This window comes from Gadus chalcogrammus, chromosome 1, assembly GCF_026213295.1.
Source record: "Gadus chalcogrammus isolate NIFS_2021 chromosome 1, NIFS_Gcha_1.0, whole genome shotgun sequence".
Taxonomy (NCBI): domain Eukaryota; kingdom Metazoa; phylum Chordata; class Actinopteri; order Gadiformes; family Gadidae; genus Gadus; species Gadus chalcogrammus.
Genome location: NC_079412.1, coordinates 765,089 through 777,475, shown reverse-complemented (window position 1 = coordinate 777,475; position 12,387 = coordinate 765,089). Strand labels below are relative to the sequence as shown.

The 12,387-nt window shown below is 47.0% G+C and overlaps 1 protein-coding gene and 5 non-coding genes across 7 annotated transcripts; all 6 read left to right on the top strand.

Moving 5' to 3' along the window:
• Positions 1-3,827: 3,827 nt before the first annotated feature.
• On the top strand, positions 3,828-7,965 carry LOC130391309 (uncharacterized). Of its 2 annotated transcripts, XM_056601403.1 has the most exons (8): positions 3,828-4,129; positions 4,433-5,014; positions 5,127-5,339; positions 5,526-5,764; positions 5,879-6,045; positions 6,140-6,241; positions 6,392-6,649; positions 6,807-7,965. In XM_056601403.1, exons 1-8 carry the CDS (start codon positions 3,961-3,963, stop codon positions 7,540-7,542), a joined length of 2,466 nt encoding a protein of 821 aa, XP_056457378.1. In that variant the 5' UTR covers positions 3,828-3,960; the 3' UTR covers positions 7,543-7,965. The 2 variants fall into 2 exon arrangements, with proteins under 2 accessions (XP_056457378.1, XP_056457460.1); XM_056601485.1 differs by lacking the exon at positions 6,807-7,965 and having other exon boundaries at positions 6,140-6,479.
• A 298-nt stretch (positions 7,966-8,263) lies between these two features.
• Positions 8,264-8,348, top strand: trnas-aga (transfer RNA serine (anticodon AGA)). Its single transcript has one exon. It is a non-coding gene; the product is annotated as a tRNA-Ser (tRNA).
• Positions 8,349-9,630: 1,282 nt separating this feature from the next.
• trnaa-cgc (transfer RNA alanine (anticodon CGC)) lies at positions 9,631-9,702 on the top strand. Its single transcript has one exon. It is a non-coding gene; the product is annotated as a tRNA-Ala (tRNA).
• Positions 9,703-10,300: 598 nt separating this feature from the next.
• Positions 10,301-10,374, top strand: trnat-ugu (transfer RNA threonine (anticodon UGU)). Its single transcript has one exon. It is a non-coding gene; the product is annotated as a tRNA-Thr (tRNA).
• A 481-nt stretch (positions 10,375-10,855) lies between these two features.
• trnas-aga (transfer RNA serine (anticodon AGA)) lies at positions 10,856-10,937 on the top strand. Its single transcript has one exon. It is a non-coding gene; the product is annotated as a tRNA-Ser (tRNA).
• A 1,303-nt stretch (positions 10,938-12,240) lies between these two features.
• On the top strand, positions 12,241-12,312 carry trnaa-cgc (transfer RNA alanine (anticodon CGC)). Its single transcript has one exon. It is a non-coding gene; the product is annotated as a tRNA-Ala (tRNA).
• Positions 12,313-12,387: the final 75 nt, after the last annotated feature.

Below are 12,387 nucleotides of genomic sequence, written 5' to 3'. Positions count from 1 at the left end.
CCGATCACGAAACATTGCTGAATGTTACTGTGTGATGAATTTTTAAACAAAATTAGGTCACGCAATGCTTTACATACCAAAAATGTTGCAGAATGCTAATGTTTGAACAAGATAGAGAATTGAAACGTCGAAACTGTGTGGTTATGGTGATGGACTAGAAATAGCTGGTGAAAGCGCCTGTCTTGTAAACAGGAGACCCTGGGTTCAACTCCCAGCAGTACCTACACTTTTTGCAACAGCATCATCTGGAGTAGATGTGATAAAAGTGTTTCTTGCAGTTAAAAAAAACGGAATTGTCCTAACTGGCAATCTTGCTTGTGGTTGTAAGCTTGCAATCCATCAATGCAATAGACTTTCCATCAATGAAAACAGCGGCAGGCAAGCTAAATTCTCTATAAAATGTATGATACCCTAGTGCCAACTAATGACCTATTTGTCCCTTCTATCGTTAAGCAAAGCTTCAGGAATCGGTTTTACAGATGTACAATTGAAGTAACACAGGGGACTTCTCTCAACGGCAAAGCGTATGCTTCTCATGTAGAAGGCCTGAGGTTCAATGCCTGCCGTCTCCAAGATGTGATCAAAGCTAGCTTCAGTCAATTTGAAGATTATTTCAAAATTAGATCAAGCAAGGCTTAACCTACCCTAAGTGTTCCAGACTCTTCCTGTTCCAAAAAGCCAGAGAATTGGATCTATACAAGTGTGTTGTCGTTCGGACTGCCTCCGAGGTCCGAACACATTACAAAAGGTCCGAACAAATCCGAACGAGGTCCTAACATGCTCCTAACCAGGTCCGAACATATTCCTTCAGAGATCAAAGAGTTTCGAATGAGATCCGAACACAGTTCCGAACAGTATAGGTCACGTGACGCGGGAGGGGCGGGAATATACGATGAACATCGCGTTAGAGTCGCAGCCATTTTTTCCACCGCTTGCGGGAGATAAAACATCGGTAGAAAGGTAATAACGTATTTATTTGTCGTATAAACGAAATAGTTGTGCCAAGTTTCATCCCCTCCGGTAATGGAGTCTTGTTATGTGCTTGAACAGCGCAAACAGGTGTATGCAACAAGTTTAATTGTGCCAAGTTTAATTATTAACAATAATGATCCTTGCCAAGTTTCATCCCCTCCGGTAATGGAGTCTTGTTATGTGCTTGAACAGCGCAAACAGGTGTATGAAACAAGTTTAATTGTGCCAAGTTTAATTATTAACAATAATGATCCTTTAGTTTGCCTGCTTTTATTTTGTGAAGCACTTTGTGCTACAATGTCTTCGTATGAAAATATTGATTGATTGAATAATACAAATAATGATGATAACATTAATATTATTAGAACTTTATTTGTATAGTAATAAAACAGTAATGCAAAACATACCTACCCACCTACAAACATACATATATAAATACATACACATGTATCATTTCTACCAATCTGTCTGTCTGTACACACACATAGCCTAGCTCGACATTAACCTGTTTTACATTTGATGTTTGCAGATGAAGGAAGCAAAGCCTGATTCCTATTGGAGGGATGTATGCCTCAAGTATGCTCGGGGCCAATTCCATTTTACCACAGGCAAACGGCCAGGGGCCAAAAAATGGAAAAAGGCCTTAGAAAAAATAGATGCTTGCCCGCTGCAGAAGCAAATTAACACCAAGGATCTGTTTGGGAGAAGCCTTAAGTGCTCCTGTGGGTTCCACAAGGTAGGTGAAATTATTTACTAATTGATTGTTTGCTGGTTTGTTTGTTTGTTTTTTCCTCTGGTGGGCTTCAGTGATTTTGCAGTAATGCCTCTGATGTTTTCAAAGCCTGTTTGCTTTTTATTGATTTTCTTTTAACATGTCAGAATAAACACTATTCAATGCATCGTTCTATTTTGTGGATTTATTTATTGAACAATATGTATCTGTACCATTCTGGAGAAAACTAGTATAGTAGTGTAGGATTCTTAGTTGCATGTAGCATAGCATGGCCCTCTTTTTGTAACCCCCCCCCCCCCCCCCCAGCCAGCAGATCTGTCATCAGGCGCTGCTGGGTCTAGTGAGGCAGGAGGAGTTAAGACGGACGAGGCAGGGAGCACGGACGTAGGGAGAGGAGAGACAGAGGCAGCGAGAGGAGGCACAGAGGCAGCGAGAGGAGGCACAGAGGCAGCGAGAGGAGGAGAGACAGAGGCAGCGAGAGGAGGCACAGAGGCAGCGAGAGGAGGCACAGAGGCAGCGAGAGGAGGAGAGACAGAGGCAGCGAGAGGAGGCACAGAGGCAGCGAGAGGAGGAGAGACAGAGGCAGCGAGAGGAGGAGAGACAGAGGCAGCGAGAGGAGGAGAGACAGAGGCAGCGAGAGGAGGAGACACAGAGGCAGCGAGAGGAGGAGACACAGAGGCAGGGGCAGTCAACGCAGAGGCAGGGAGAGGAGACGCAGAAGCAGGAGAGGGAGTGCAGTGCTGCCTGTGCAACCTGCATGTGGAGGGAGACCGGTTCACCCAGCACCTGTCGGACCACCACACGGAGGAGCAGTGTGATACCTGTGGGGCCAAGGTGCAGGGTGCTGTTGGTCTTTTGAACCACATCGAAGTGGTTCACTATGCCTTCAGGGTACCATCAAAGCCGTCTCTGCCCCCTTCTTCATCCTGCTCTGCCGCGCCACACCACACGGCAGCTCCACCACCTGCAGCACACTTCAGGGTACCATCAAAGCCGTCTCTGCCCCCTTCTTCACCCTGCTCTGCCGCGCCACACCACACGGCAGCTCCACCACCTGCAGCACACTTCAGGGTACCATCAGAGCCGTCTCTGCCCCCTTCTTCATCCTACTCTGCCGCGCCACACCACACGGCAGCTCCACCACCTGCAGCACACTTCAGGGTACCATCAAAGCCGTCTCTGCCCCCTTCTTCACCCTGCTCTGCCGCGCCACACCACACGGCAGCTCCACCACCTGCAGCACACTTCAGGGTACCATCAGAGCCGTCTCTGCCCCCTTCTTCATCCTGCTCTGCCGCGCCACACCACACGGCAGCTCCACCACCTGCAGCACAGAGGGTCAACTGGAAAGGTTTCCTGCCTGACCAGTTCAGAAGGGTGATCCAGGAAGCCGATCAGGTCTGGGTTTCCAAATGCTTGTATGAGCCTACAGGCCAACTCAAGCAAAAGATCCAGGCCTGCTGGTTTCACCCTCCACTGGAGCCCAAACCATCCCCTCCTGAGCCTGGCTGGTACTTCCGGCAGAGGCTGTTTATCTGGGCACCGATGAGGATGTGGGGGATCCCCTCAAAGTGCCCCCAGTGTTCCTCAAAGATGAACAGCTCCGGGATTTACCGGAAGGTAAGGGAGGTGATCGACGTGGATAGCCGCTATTATCTTGTGGGAGCGGACTATCCACGTTGCTGCAGGTGCTCGCAGCCGGTCTGCCCATGGAGCTGCGACATGCTCTCGCAGCTGGATGTGGCACACAGGAGCCTGTTTCCCGCTGTCCTCACAACACAGCTGGCTCTGGATAGGAAAGTGATGACCTTCCTGAAGCCGAGGACCAGCGGGAACAGTTCCTCCTACCTCCAGTCTGCCATAGCGGAAGGTCACAGCGAGGAGTGGGCCCGGCAGACCATCCGCTACCTGGCTGACTGCGAGCTGCACAAAAAGATGGCTACATTTGTCCTCTCTGCAGCCATATACCCTCCTCCACCACCCTTCAGGCCCCTTCCACTCGCCCAGTGGTTTGAGACAGTCCACTCCAACGACATCCTCAGCCACGTGGAGGAGATGAAGGGTGTGATCACTTCAACCTATGGGAGAATCCTGAAAATGGACTCCACAAAGAAGGTGAGGGTTTCAACAGTAGAAAAATATACAAAATTGTATAATTACAACCAAACAGGAAATTGGTTTACTTCATAGTGCTTGTGTTTGTTTTACAGGTCACCAAGAAGCTGGCTGGTGAAATCGGGGACAGTGCCGCCTGGATGTCGAACATCGGCAACGAGTTTGGCCAGGTGTTGAACTCTGTGCTGACGGCGGGTGAAGGTGCAGGGTTAGAGGAGTTGTGCCAGGGCGTCGTCACCCGGTATAGGAATGCGGGCCAACCTGAACCTGAGGCCATCTATGTTGATCGGGACTGCTGCAGCCAGTCAGGTGTGTGAAAATTGCTCTCTCACTCACACACAGACACACAGACACACACACACACACACACACACACACACACACACACACACACACACACACACACACACACACACACACACACACACACACACACACACACACACACACTTACTCACTCACTAACACACACACAGACACACTGTTGGTAGCATTTGTATTAAATGTATTTATTTAATACCAATGCTACTTTGGGGAGAAGTGTCAGGCAATTGGGAGTAACCACACAAAGGTGTTGTGGTCTATGGTATTAAGAATGGTTGTTTTTCACAGGTGTGTCTGCAGTGGCGAAACTCTTTCGCCCATGGAGGTCTGCAGTGCGCCTGGATAGCTTCCATTTTATGAGGCGCTTTAACTGCGGCCTCACAACCGAACACCACCCTCTCTATGGCACCTTTTGTGCCAAGCTTTCCGCCTGCATTTTTCTCTGGGACCAGGAGGATGTGCAACGCCTGAAGGAGGCCAAGAGAGCGGAGTGGAAGAGCAGCCACAGCGGACATACTCCCACTGACGACCAGCTCATGGCCACCATCAGCTCAGCTGAAATGAAGAGGCACTGCAGGAGGAGGACGCGTGGAGTGGAGGAGATGCGGAGCAGTATTTCAGGGCTCCTGGAATCTGTGTGGGAGCTCACAGACACCACAGGGCTGCGTCTGGTGAGCCATGAAAGCATGCGCCACGTGTGGGAAGTTCAGCAGAAGCACCTGGAGTGCCTCCAAGACCCTGCAGGTGTTTCACTCTACACAAAGGTGGGGACACTCCAGAAGGGCGGCAAGGAGCTGGACATCCTTAGGTGTGGTAGGGGGTCCTCCTCCCTGGAGAGTTTCCACCGGCACCAGTGTGCTTTCATTCCAGGTACATTTGCATGTGTTGTGATTATTCAAAATAGCACAATTACCACTGACGGGTATTCATATGTATTCACTTTACAATAAGGGTTGACTGGACAGAGTGTTTTGTTTCTTAGGCTGGCGGTGCAATGCGGTGCACATGCAAATGTACATGCTGGAGGGTATATCAAGGTGGAACATGGGCCGGGCCAAGGAGGCAGTAGATGTGGAGGGGGCCTCCACCCTAAGAAGCTTCGATGTTCGGTTGATGTCCCACCTTAACAACCTAAGCCAGCGTGTGCATGGTTGTGCTCTGGTGCCAGAGTTCACCCTTCCTGGGAAACCTACTGGTAAGAGAGATCTCAGAGCAACACTGGTTGCCCGGAGTATTACATCCCCTCCTCTTTTTCTTAGGCACCCCCCTACCCAGAGGACATGCATTTCTTGAGTGCAAAGATTGTGCTATTCATGTAGGAGATGGATGTATGTACAGTATGTATGTCCTTTCTTTATCTTTGTGTCTATGCTGGTTACAGGCGAACGCATAGCCGTGGAATATTTATTGGAGCAGACCAATAGAGGCGACCTGCTGGCTCCATCACAGGCCTCCATCTCAGAAATCCCCTTGCCGGTGCTGGAGGAGGAGGAGGAGGAGGAGGAGGAGGATGATGCCATCAGCATGCCTGCCATCAGCGTGCCTGCCATCAGCGTGCCTGCCATCAGCGTGCCTGCCATCAGCATGCCTGCCATCAGCATGCCTGCCTCTGTCACAGAGGTCAATAACATACAATAAGATAAATGAATGTAAAATTAGCATTGCTCACATATTAGAAACAAGAGTGTACATTTATTTGCTTCTTTTTTCTTTTTCTCTCTTATCACTTTTCAGACCAGCCAATGTGATTCGAGGGGCGTTCCGGGGTGGGACGCAGTAGATGCCCTTGCTGCCTACCTACTCGGATTAAACCGCACCATCACGGCCTTGTCAGCCAAGGAGGAGGCGGACATAGTTCGCCTGTACGCGGCTTTACATGCGATGGATCGGAAACCTTCAAGGTACAAAATAGTAATTATTATTATTATTACACCAAAATTAAACATACATTCCATGGAATGAATTAAGCATATGGATGTCTCTTTCACCGTTCAGGTACACCCAGAAGGCAAAGAAGAAGTCGCATGCGTCAGGAGGACCATGGAGAGCGCCGAGGAAGCCGAGTGGCTCTGCTCCTGGACAGCAGGCGGCAGAGAGGTGCTTGACCACAATTTGATATCATTTTATGAAATGTATTTATTATGTGTAGATTATTTTATTGAAATCCCTGTTGACATTGTCACTTGGTTCTTCATGACTTTATATCCTTGTTCACAGTACATATCATATCATCCTTCTCTCCCACAGGCTGTACATGACTCATGGCCAAGCAGCCCAGGACCCCGAAGTTCACAGGGTCTGTGAGTGTGTCTGCCTCAGACTCTTAAAAGAGTTTGAGCAGTCACGCAACAGGCCAAAGGACACAAAGGGGAAAACAATGCCCATCCCTCAGTCCATCGTAAGCGTGTACAGCCACATCAAACAGCTGCTTGAGGACAGCAGGGTTGTCTGTGATGACACAGACCTGGTTCTGGTGCCAGTAAACAACACCACAGTCTCTTCATGGTATGTGTTATTTCATTTACCTTTCCCATACAGTCAAGACAGTTTATAAAGATTTAACCTCAAGGAAAACCTCCACCTGCATGCTCGTTAGAAAATATGTAATAACCTTAGGGAGGGAGGATAGGCTTACATAAAATAATGAATGTTTGTGTTGTAGGCTGCTTAGGAGGGATAAAAGGAAGGACAGGGACATGCTGCTGCAAGGCACTGTACTGCCCAAACAGGTGCACCTGGCAGAGGAGCCTCTCCCTGCTCTGAACACCCTTCCGGCTGCCCCTGTGCAACATGCACATGGGGCAATGACATTTGAGGAGCCGGAAAATCACGAGGGGGAAGCTTTCCCCCGCCAGCGCACTCTAGCGGCGAACAAGCCTCCGCCATCTCCACCTCCCCAGTTCCCTCCACAATTTGGGCCACTTCCTCCATTTCCTCATCTTCCCCCATATCCGCACTTTCCATTTCCATATCCTCATGCACCTCCACTTCCTCATGCTCCTCCATTTTACATTTCTACTCCATATCCTCATGCTCCTCCATATGCTCCTCCATATCCTCATGCTCCTCCATATGCTCCTCCATATCCTCATGCTCCTCCATTTCATGCTCCTCCACTTCCTCAAGCTCCTCCGTTTCCTAATTCCCTATCTCCTGATGCTCCTCCATCCCAGCCAAGGGCACGCGCCTGGAGGCTCAATAAAGCTGCCCAGGAGGATGAGGAGCTTGCGTCAAGGGGGGATCCGGCACGGAAGAGGCTGAGAAAAGAGAACTACCACTATACCTGCAAGGGGTGCGGCCAGGCCAAAAATAAAGTCACTGGACACACCCAGCTGAAGGGGCGGTGGTATTGTCCTGCCTCAGGAATGACCCTGGAAGAGTGGAGGAATAGTGTGTAGTTGCTGTCTTTCTGTCTGTCTGTCTCTTTGTTGTTCCTCTCTGTCTCTCTGTCTGTCTCTCTGTTGTTCGTCTCTGTCGTTAAAATAAAGTTTAATAATTGTATTTGAGCCAAGAACAGCCTTCACGTCTTTATTTAATTTCCTCTTGAATACCAGGACAGTGAGTGTCATCCATAATTGAATGTGATTGTTAAAACTAAAGCCAGTCAGAATCAGAATAAGCTTTATTGCCAGGAAGGTTTGCATCAACCAGGAATTATTTGTGGGTAAGTTGGTGCGGAACATGTAATTGCACAACAAACAGTCAACATAAGATAAATAAGACATATAGTATAACCATATATAAAAAGAAAGAATGTGCAGAAAGTGTATGTGCAATGTGTAAAGATAATTGTGTGTTACTGTAACACAAGGGCTTTTATGTTAATTAAGTGTGTAGTGGAGGTAGAGTCCGTGTGTGTATCTGGGAGGGGGGGGGGGACACGTGACTCGAGAACAAGCGAAGATGCAAGCGATTTCGCCAGAGCCCAGGTTCGAATCCTGCAAAAGACATGAAAATTAAAGTGATGATACTGTGTGTAAACAATGTTGAAAAGATAAGAGAGGTGATAAAAAATGATATAGTGCACGTTTTCCTCCTTTTTTCTCCTTTTCTTTTTCTCTCTTTCCCCCCTCTTTCCTCTCTCTTTTTTTCTTTTCCCCCGGCCGGGCAGTCCCTTTTGCCCCTTTTTTGGCCGAGTGGTTAAGGCGATGGACTAGAAATCCATTGGGGTCTCCCCGCGCAGGTTCGAATCCTGCCGACAACGGTTCTTTCTGATTACGAATTTTCATTCCCTTGGTCAGCCAACACATACACATATTACGGTGAGACTGCATGAAATCAGTGCAAATATGTTAATCTAAGCATGTAGACGGTGACATATTTAAAACCTGGTATTATCTGGACAGGCTCTTAGCATTCAATGTTTTTTGACAACATGTTCTCCAAACATAAAATGTAAATATTTCAAGGTCTGATAGATCTGAAGACTAGTGTTGTCAGGTCCAAGTGCTGAATCCCAAGTGCTGAAGCCGGTTTAAAATGTACATACTCTAGCAGTAAGGGGATGTAGGTCAGTGGTAGTGCGTATGCTTTGCATGTATGAGGCCTCGGGTTCAATCACCGGCATCGCCATTTGATTGCCCTAGAAAAGTCAGGTGAGTGCTATATTGATCAAATGAGGTCACGCAATGCTTAACCTACCAAAGATGTTGCCGAATGCTATTGTTCGAAACAAGTGAGAGAATTGAAACTGTGTTGTCGTCAACGATACAGGTTAATCAGTGCGTGCGATTTCAAAAGCGCACGCTTTTGTGTGCTTGTGCGCTCAAAAGCTAGTGTGCGCTAGTGTGCGCTTGTGCGCTCAAAAGCTAGTGTGCGCTCAAAAGCTAGTGCCGGTCAACACATTGATATGAGTACGGTACGTTTATGCATTAAGTGTTGACAGCCACCGAAGAGAAAAACATTGTTGCGTCACGACGAAGATTCAGGCCTGCCGACAAGCGTTGGCCAGTTCTGCTATCTGTACGCAGACTACTTCTCTAAGAAATGTATGATACCGTACTGCCAGTCAATAACCGATTTCCCCTCTTGTATCGTTAAGCAAACTTTCATGTATCGGTTGCCACATGTACAATTGAAGTAATCTGTTTTCGGCTCATCTGTAAAGCTTCTCATGTAGGAGTGCTGAGGTCCGATCACTAAGATGTGATCAAAGCAAGCTGTGGTCAAGGGTGTAGGACTATTTCACAATTTGATCACACAGCCTCAAGCGTTGCAGTCTGTTACTGTTCGAACAACTGATAGACTTGAGGTCGATAAGCACCATTGTCCTGGCCAAGCGGTTAAGCTGATGCACTAGAAATCCATTGGATACCCCGCTCCATGATTGAAATCTGCCACACCAGTTTTCCACCTCTGCTTTTAGCAGGCAGGCCAAATATCTTCATCTCTTAGGATGGTCTAGTGCAAGTCAACCTATTGATTGGCTGTATCATTAAGCATAGCTTCAGGTATTGACAGTAGAGATGTACTATTTATTACATAATGGGGATGTAGCTCAGTGGTAGAGCGCATGCTTCGCATGTATGAGGTCCCGGGTTCAATCCCCGGCATCTCCAAATTGTAGTGAAGGTGACGGGTGAAATATAAATGAATCCCTTTTATAAGGTAGAAGTCAAAAATGATCCGATCACGAAACATTGCTGAATGGTACTGTGTGATGAATTTTTAAACAAAATGAGGTCACGCAATGCTTTACATACCAAAAATGTTGCAGAATGCTAATGTTTGAACAAGATAGAGAATTGAAACGTCGATACTGTGTGGTTACGGTGATGGACTAGAAATCCATTGGGGTCTCCCCGCGCAGGTTCGAATCCTGCCGTCAACGGTACAGGTTAATCAGTGTATGTTTAAGGGGCTGTTTAAAGGATCAACAGAAATATGTCATGGTACTGCAGACCTCTTTCGTTGTCTTCCCAATCAATTGCTGAAGCATTACTCCTGAACTGAGAGGGGTGCTGTGGCTTGGACTGTCATAGTGACTGTCTAGTTCACAGAAGAGGCAGTGTTCTAATCACATCAGTAAGTTGTATAATGTAAGTAACCTACTCAATTGGAATTCCTTTAGCCGCCAGTTCTGATAGCTTAACACATGATCGGGTCACGCTACATGAGACCTTTTTCATTGGTGTCTCAAGTAAACATTACCATAGGGGTGCTGTGGCTTAGCTGGTGAAAGCGCCTGTCTTGTAAACAGGAGACCCTGGGTTCAACTCCCAGCAGTACCTACACTTTTTGCAACAGCATCAACTGGTGTAGATGTGATAAAAGTGTTTCTTGCAGTTAAAAAAAACGGAATTGTCCTAACTGGCAATCTTGCTTGTGGTTGTAAGCTTGCAATCCATCAATGCAATAGACTTTCCATCAATGAAAACAGCGGCAGGCAAGCTAAATTCTCTATAAAATGTATGATACCCTAGTGCCAACTAATGACCTATTTGTCCCTTCTATCGTTAAGCAAAGCTTCAGGAATCGGTTTTACAGATGTACAATTGAAGTAACACAGGGGACTTCTCTCAACGGCAAAGCGTATGCTTCTCATGTAGAAGGCCTGAGGTTCAATGCCTGCCGTCTCCAAGATGTGATCAAAGCTAGCTTCAGTCAATTTGAAGATTATTTCAAAATTAGATCAAGCAAGGCTTAACCTACCCTAAGTGTTCCAGACTCTTCCTGTTCCAAAAAGCCAGAGAATTGGATCTATACAAGTGTGTTGTCGTGGCCGAGTGGTTAAGGCGATGGACTAGAAATCCATTGGGGTCTCCCCGCGCAGGTTCGAATCCTGCCGACAACGGTTCTTTCTGATTACGAATTTTCATTCCCTTGGTCAGCCAACACATACACATATTACGGTGAGACTGCATGAAATCAGTGCAAATATGTTAATCTAAGCATGTAGAAGGTGACATATTTAAAACCTGGTATTATCTGGACAGGCTCTTAGCATTCGATGTTTTTTGACAACATGTTCTCCAAACATAAAATGTAAATATTTCAAGGTCTGATAGATCTGAAGACTAGTGTTGTCAGGTCCAAGTGCTGAATGCCATGTACGAGAAAACCCTTGGTGTGTTCCGAAGCCGGTTTAAAATGTACATACTCTAGCAGTAAGGGGATGTAGCTCAGTGGTAGTGCGTATGCTTTGCATGTATGAGGCCCCGGGTTCAATCACCGGCATCGCCATTTGATTGCCCTAGAAAAGTCAGGTGAGTGCTATATTAATCAAATGAGGTCACGCAATGCTTAACCTACCAAAGATGTTGCCGAATGCTATTGTTCGAAACAAGTGAGAGAATTGAAACTGTGTTGTCGTCAACGATGCAGGTTAATCAGTGCGTGCGATTTCAAAAGCGCACGCTTTTGTGTGCTTGTGCGCTCAAAAGCTAGTGTGCGCTAGTGTGCGCTTGTGCGCTCAAAAGCTAGTGTGCGCTCAAAAGCTAGTGCCGGTCAACACATTGATATGAGTACGGTACGTTTATGCATTAAGTGTTGACAGCCACCGAAGAGAAAAACATTGTTGCGTCACGACGAAGATTCAGGCCTGCCGACAAGCGTTGGCCAGTTCTGCTATCTGTACGCAGACTACTTCTCTAAGAAATGTATGATACCGTACTGCCAGTCAATAACCGATTTCCCCTCTTGTATCGTTAAGCAAACTTTCATGTATCGGTTGCCACATGTACAATTGAAGTAATCTGTTTTCGGCTCATCTGTAAAGCTTCTCATGTAGGAGTGCTGAGGTCCGATCACTAAGATGTGATCAAAGCAAGCTGTGGTCAAGGGTGTAGGACTATTTCACAATTTGATCACACAGCCTCAAGCGTTGCAGTCTGTTACTGTTCGAACAACTGATAGACTTGAGGTCGATAAGCACCATTGTCCTGGCCAAGCGGTTAAGCTGATGCACTAGAAATCCATTGGATACCCCGCTCCATGATTGAAATCTGCCACACCAGTTTTCCACCTCTGCTTTTAGCAGGCAGGCCAAATATCTTCATCTCTTAGGATGGTCTAGTGCAAGTCAACCTATTGATTGGCTGTATCATTAAGCATAGCTTCAGGTATTGACAGTAGAGATGTACTATTTATTACATAATGGGGATGTAGCTCAGTGGTAGAGCGCATGCTTCGCATGTATGAGGTCCCGGGTTCAATCCCCGGCATCTCCAAATTGTAGTGAAGGTGACGGGTGAATTATAAATGAATCCCTTTTATAAGGTAGAAGTCAAAAATGATCCGATCAC

What these genes read in the sequence shown, in the direction of transcription:
- LOC130391309 (XM_056601403.1), top strand. Translation starts at nt 3,961, where the DNA reads ATGTCGAACATCGGCAACGAGTTTGGCCAGGTGTTGAACTCTGTGCTG. An exon ending in GGACAGCAGGCGGCAGAGAG is followed by an intron (nt 6,242 to 6,391) that starts GTGCTTGACCAC and finishes TCTCTCCCACAG; the next exon opens with GCTGTACATGACTCATGGCC. An exon ending in AACACCACAGTCTCTTCATG is followed by an intron (nt 6,650 to 6,806) that starts GTATGTGTTATT and finishes TTTGTGTTGTAG; the next exon opens with GCTGCTTAGGAGGGATAAAA.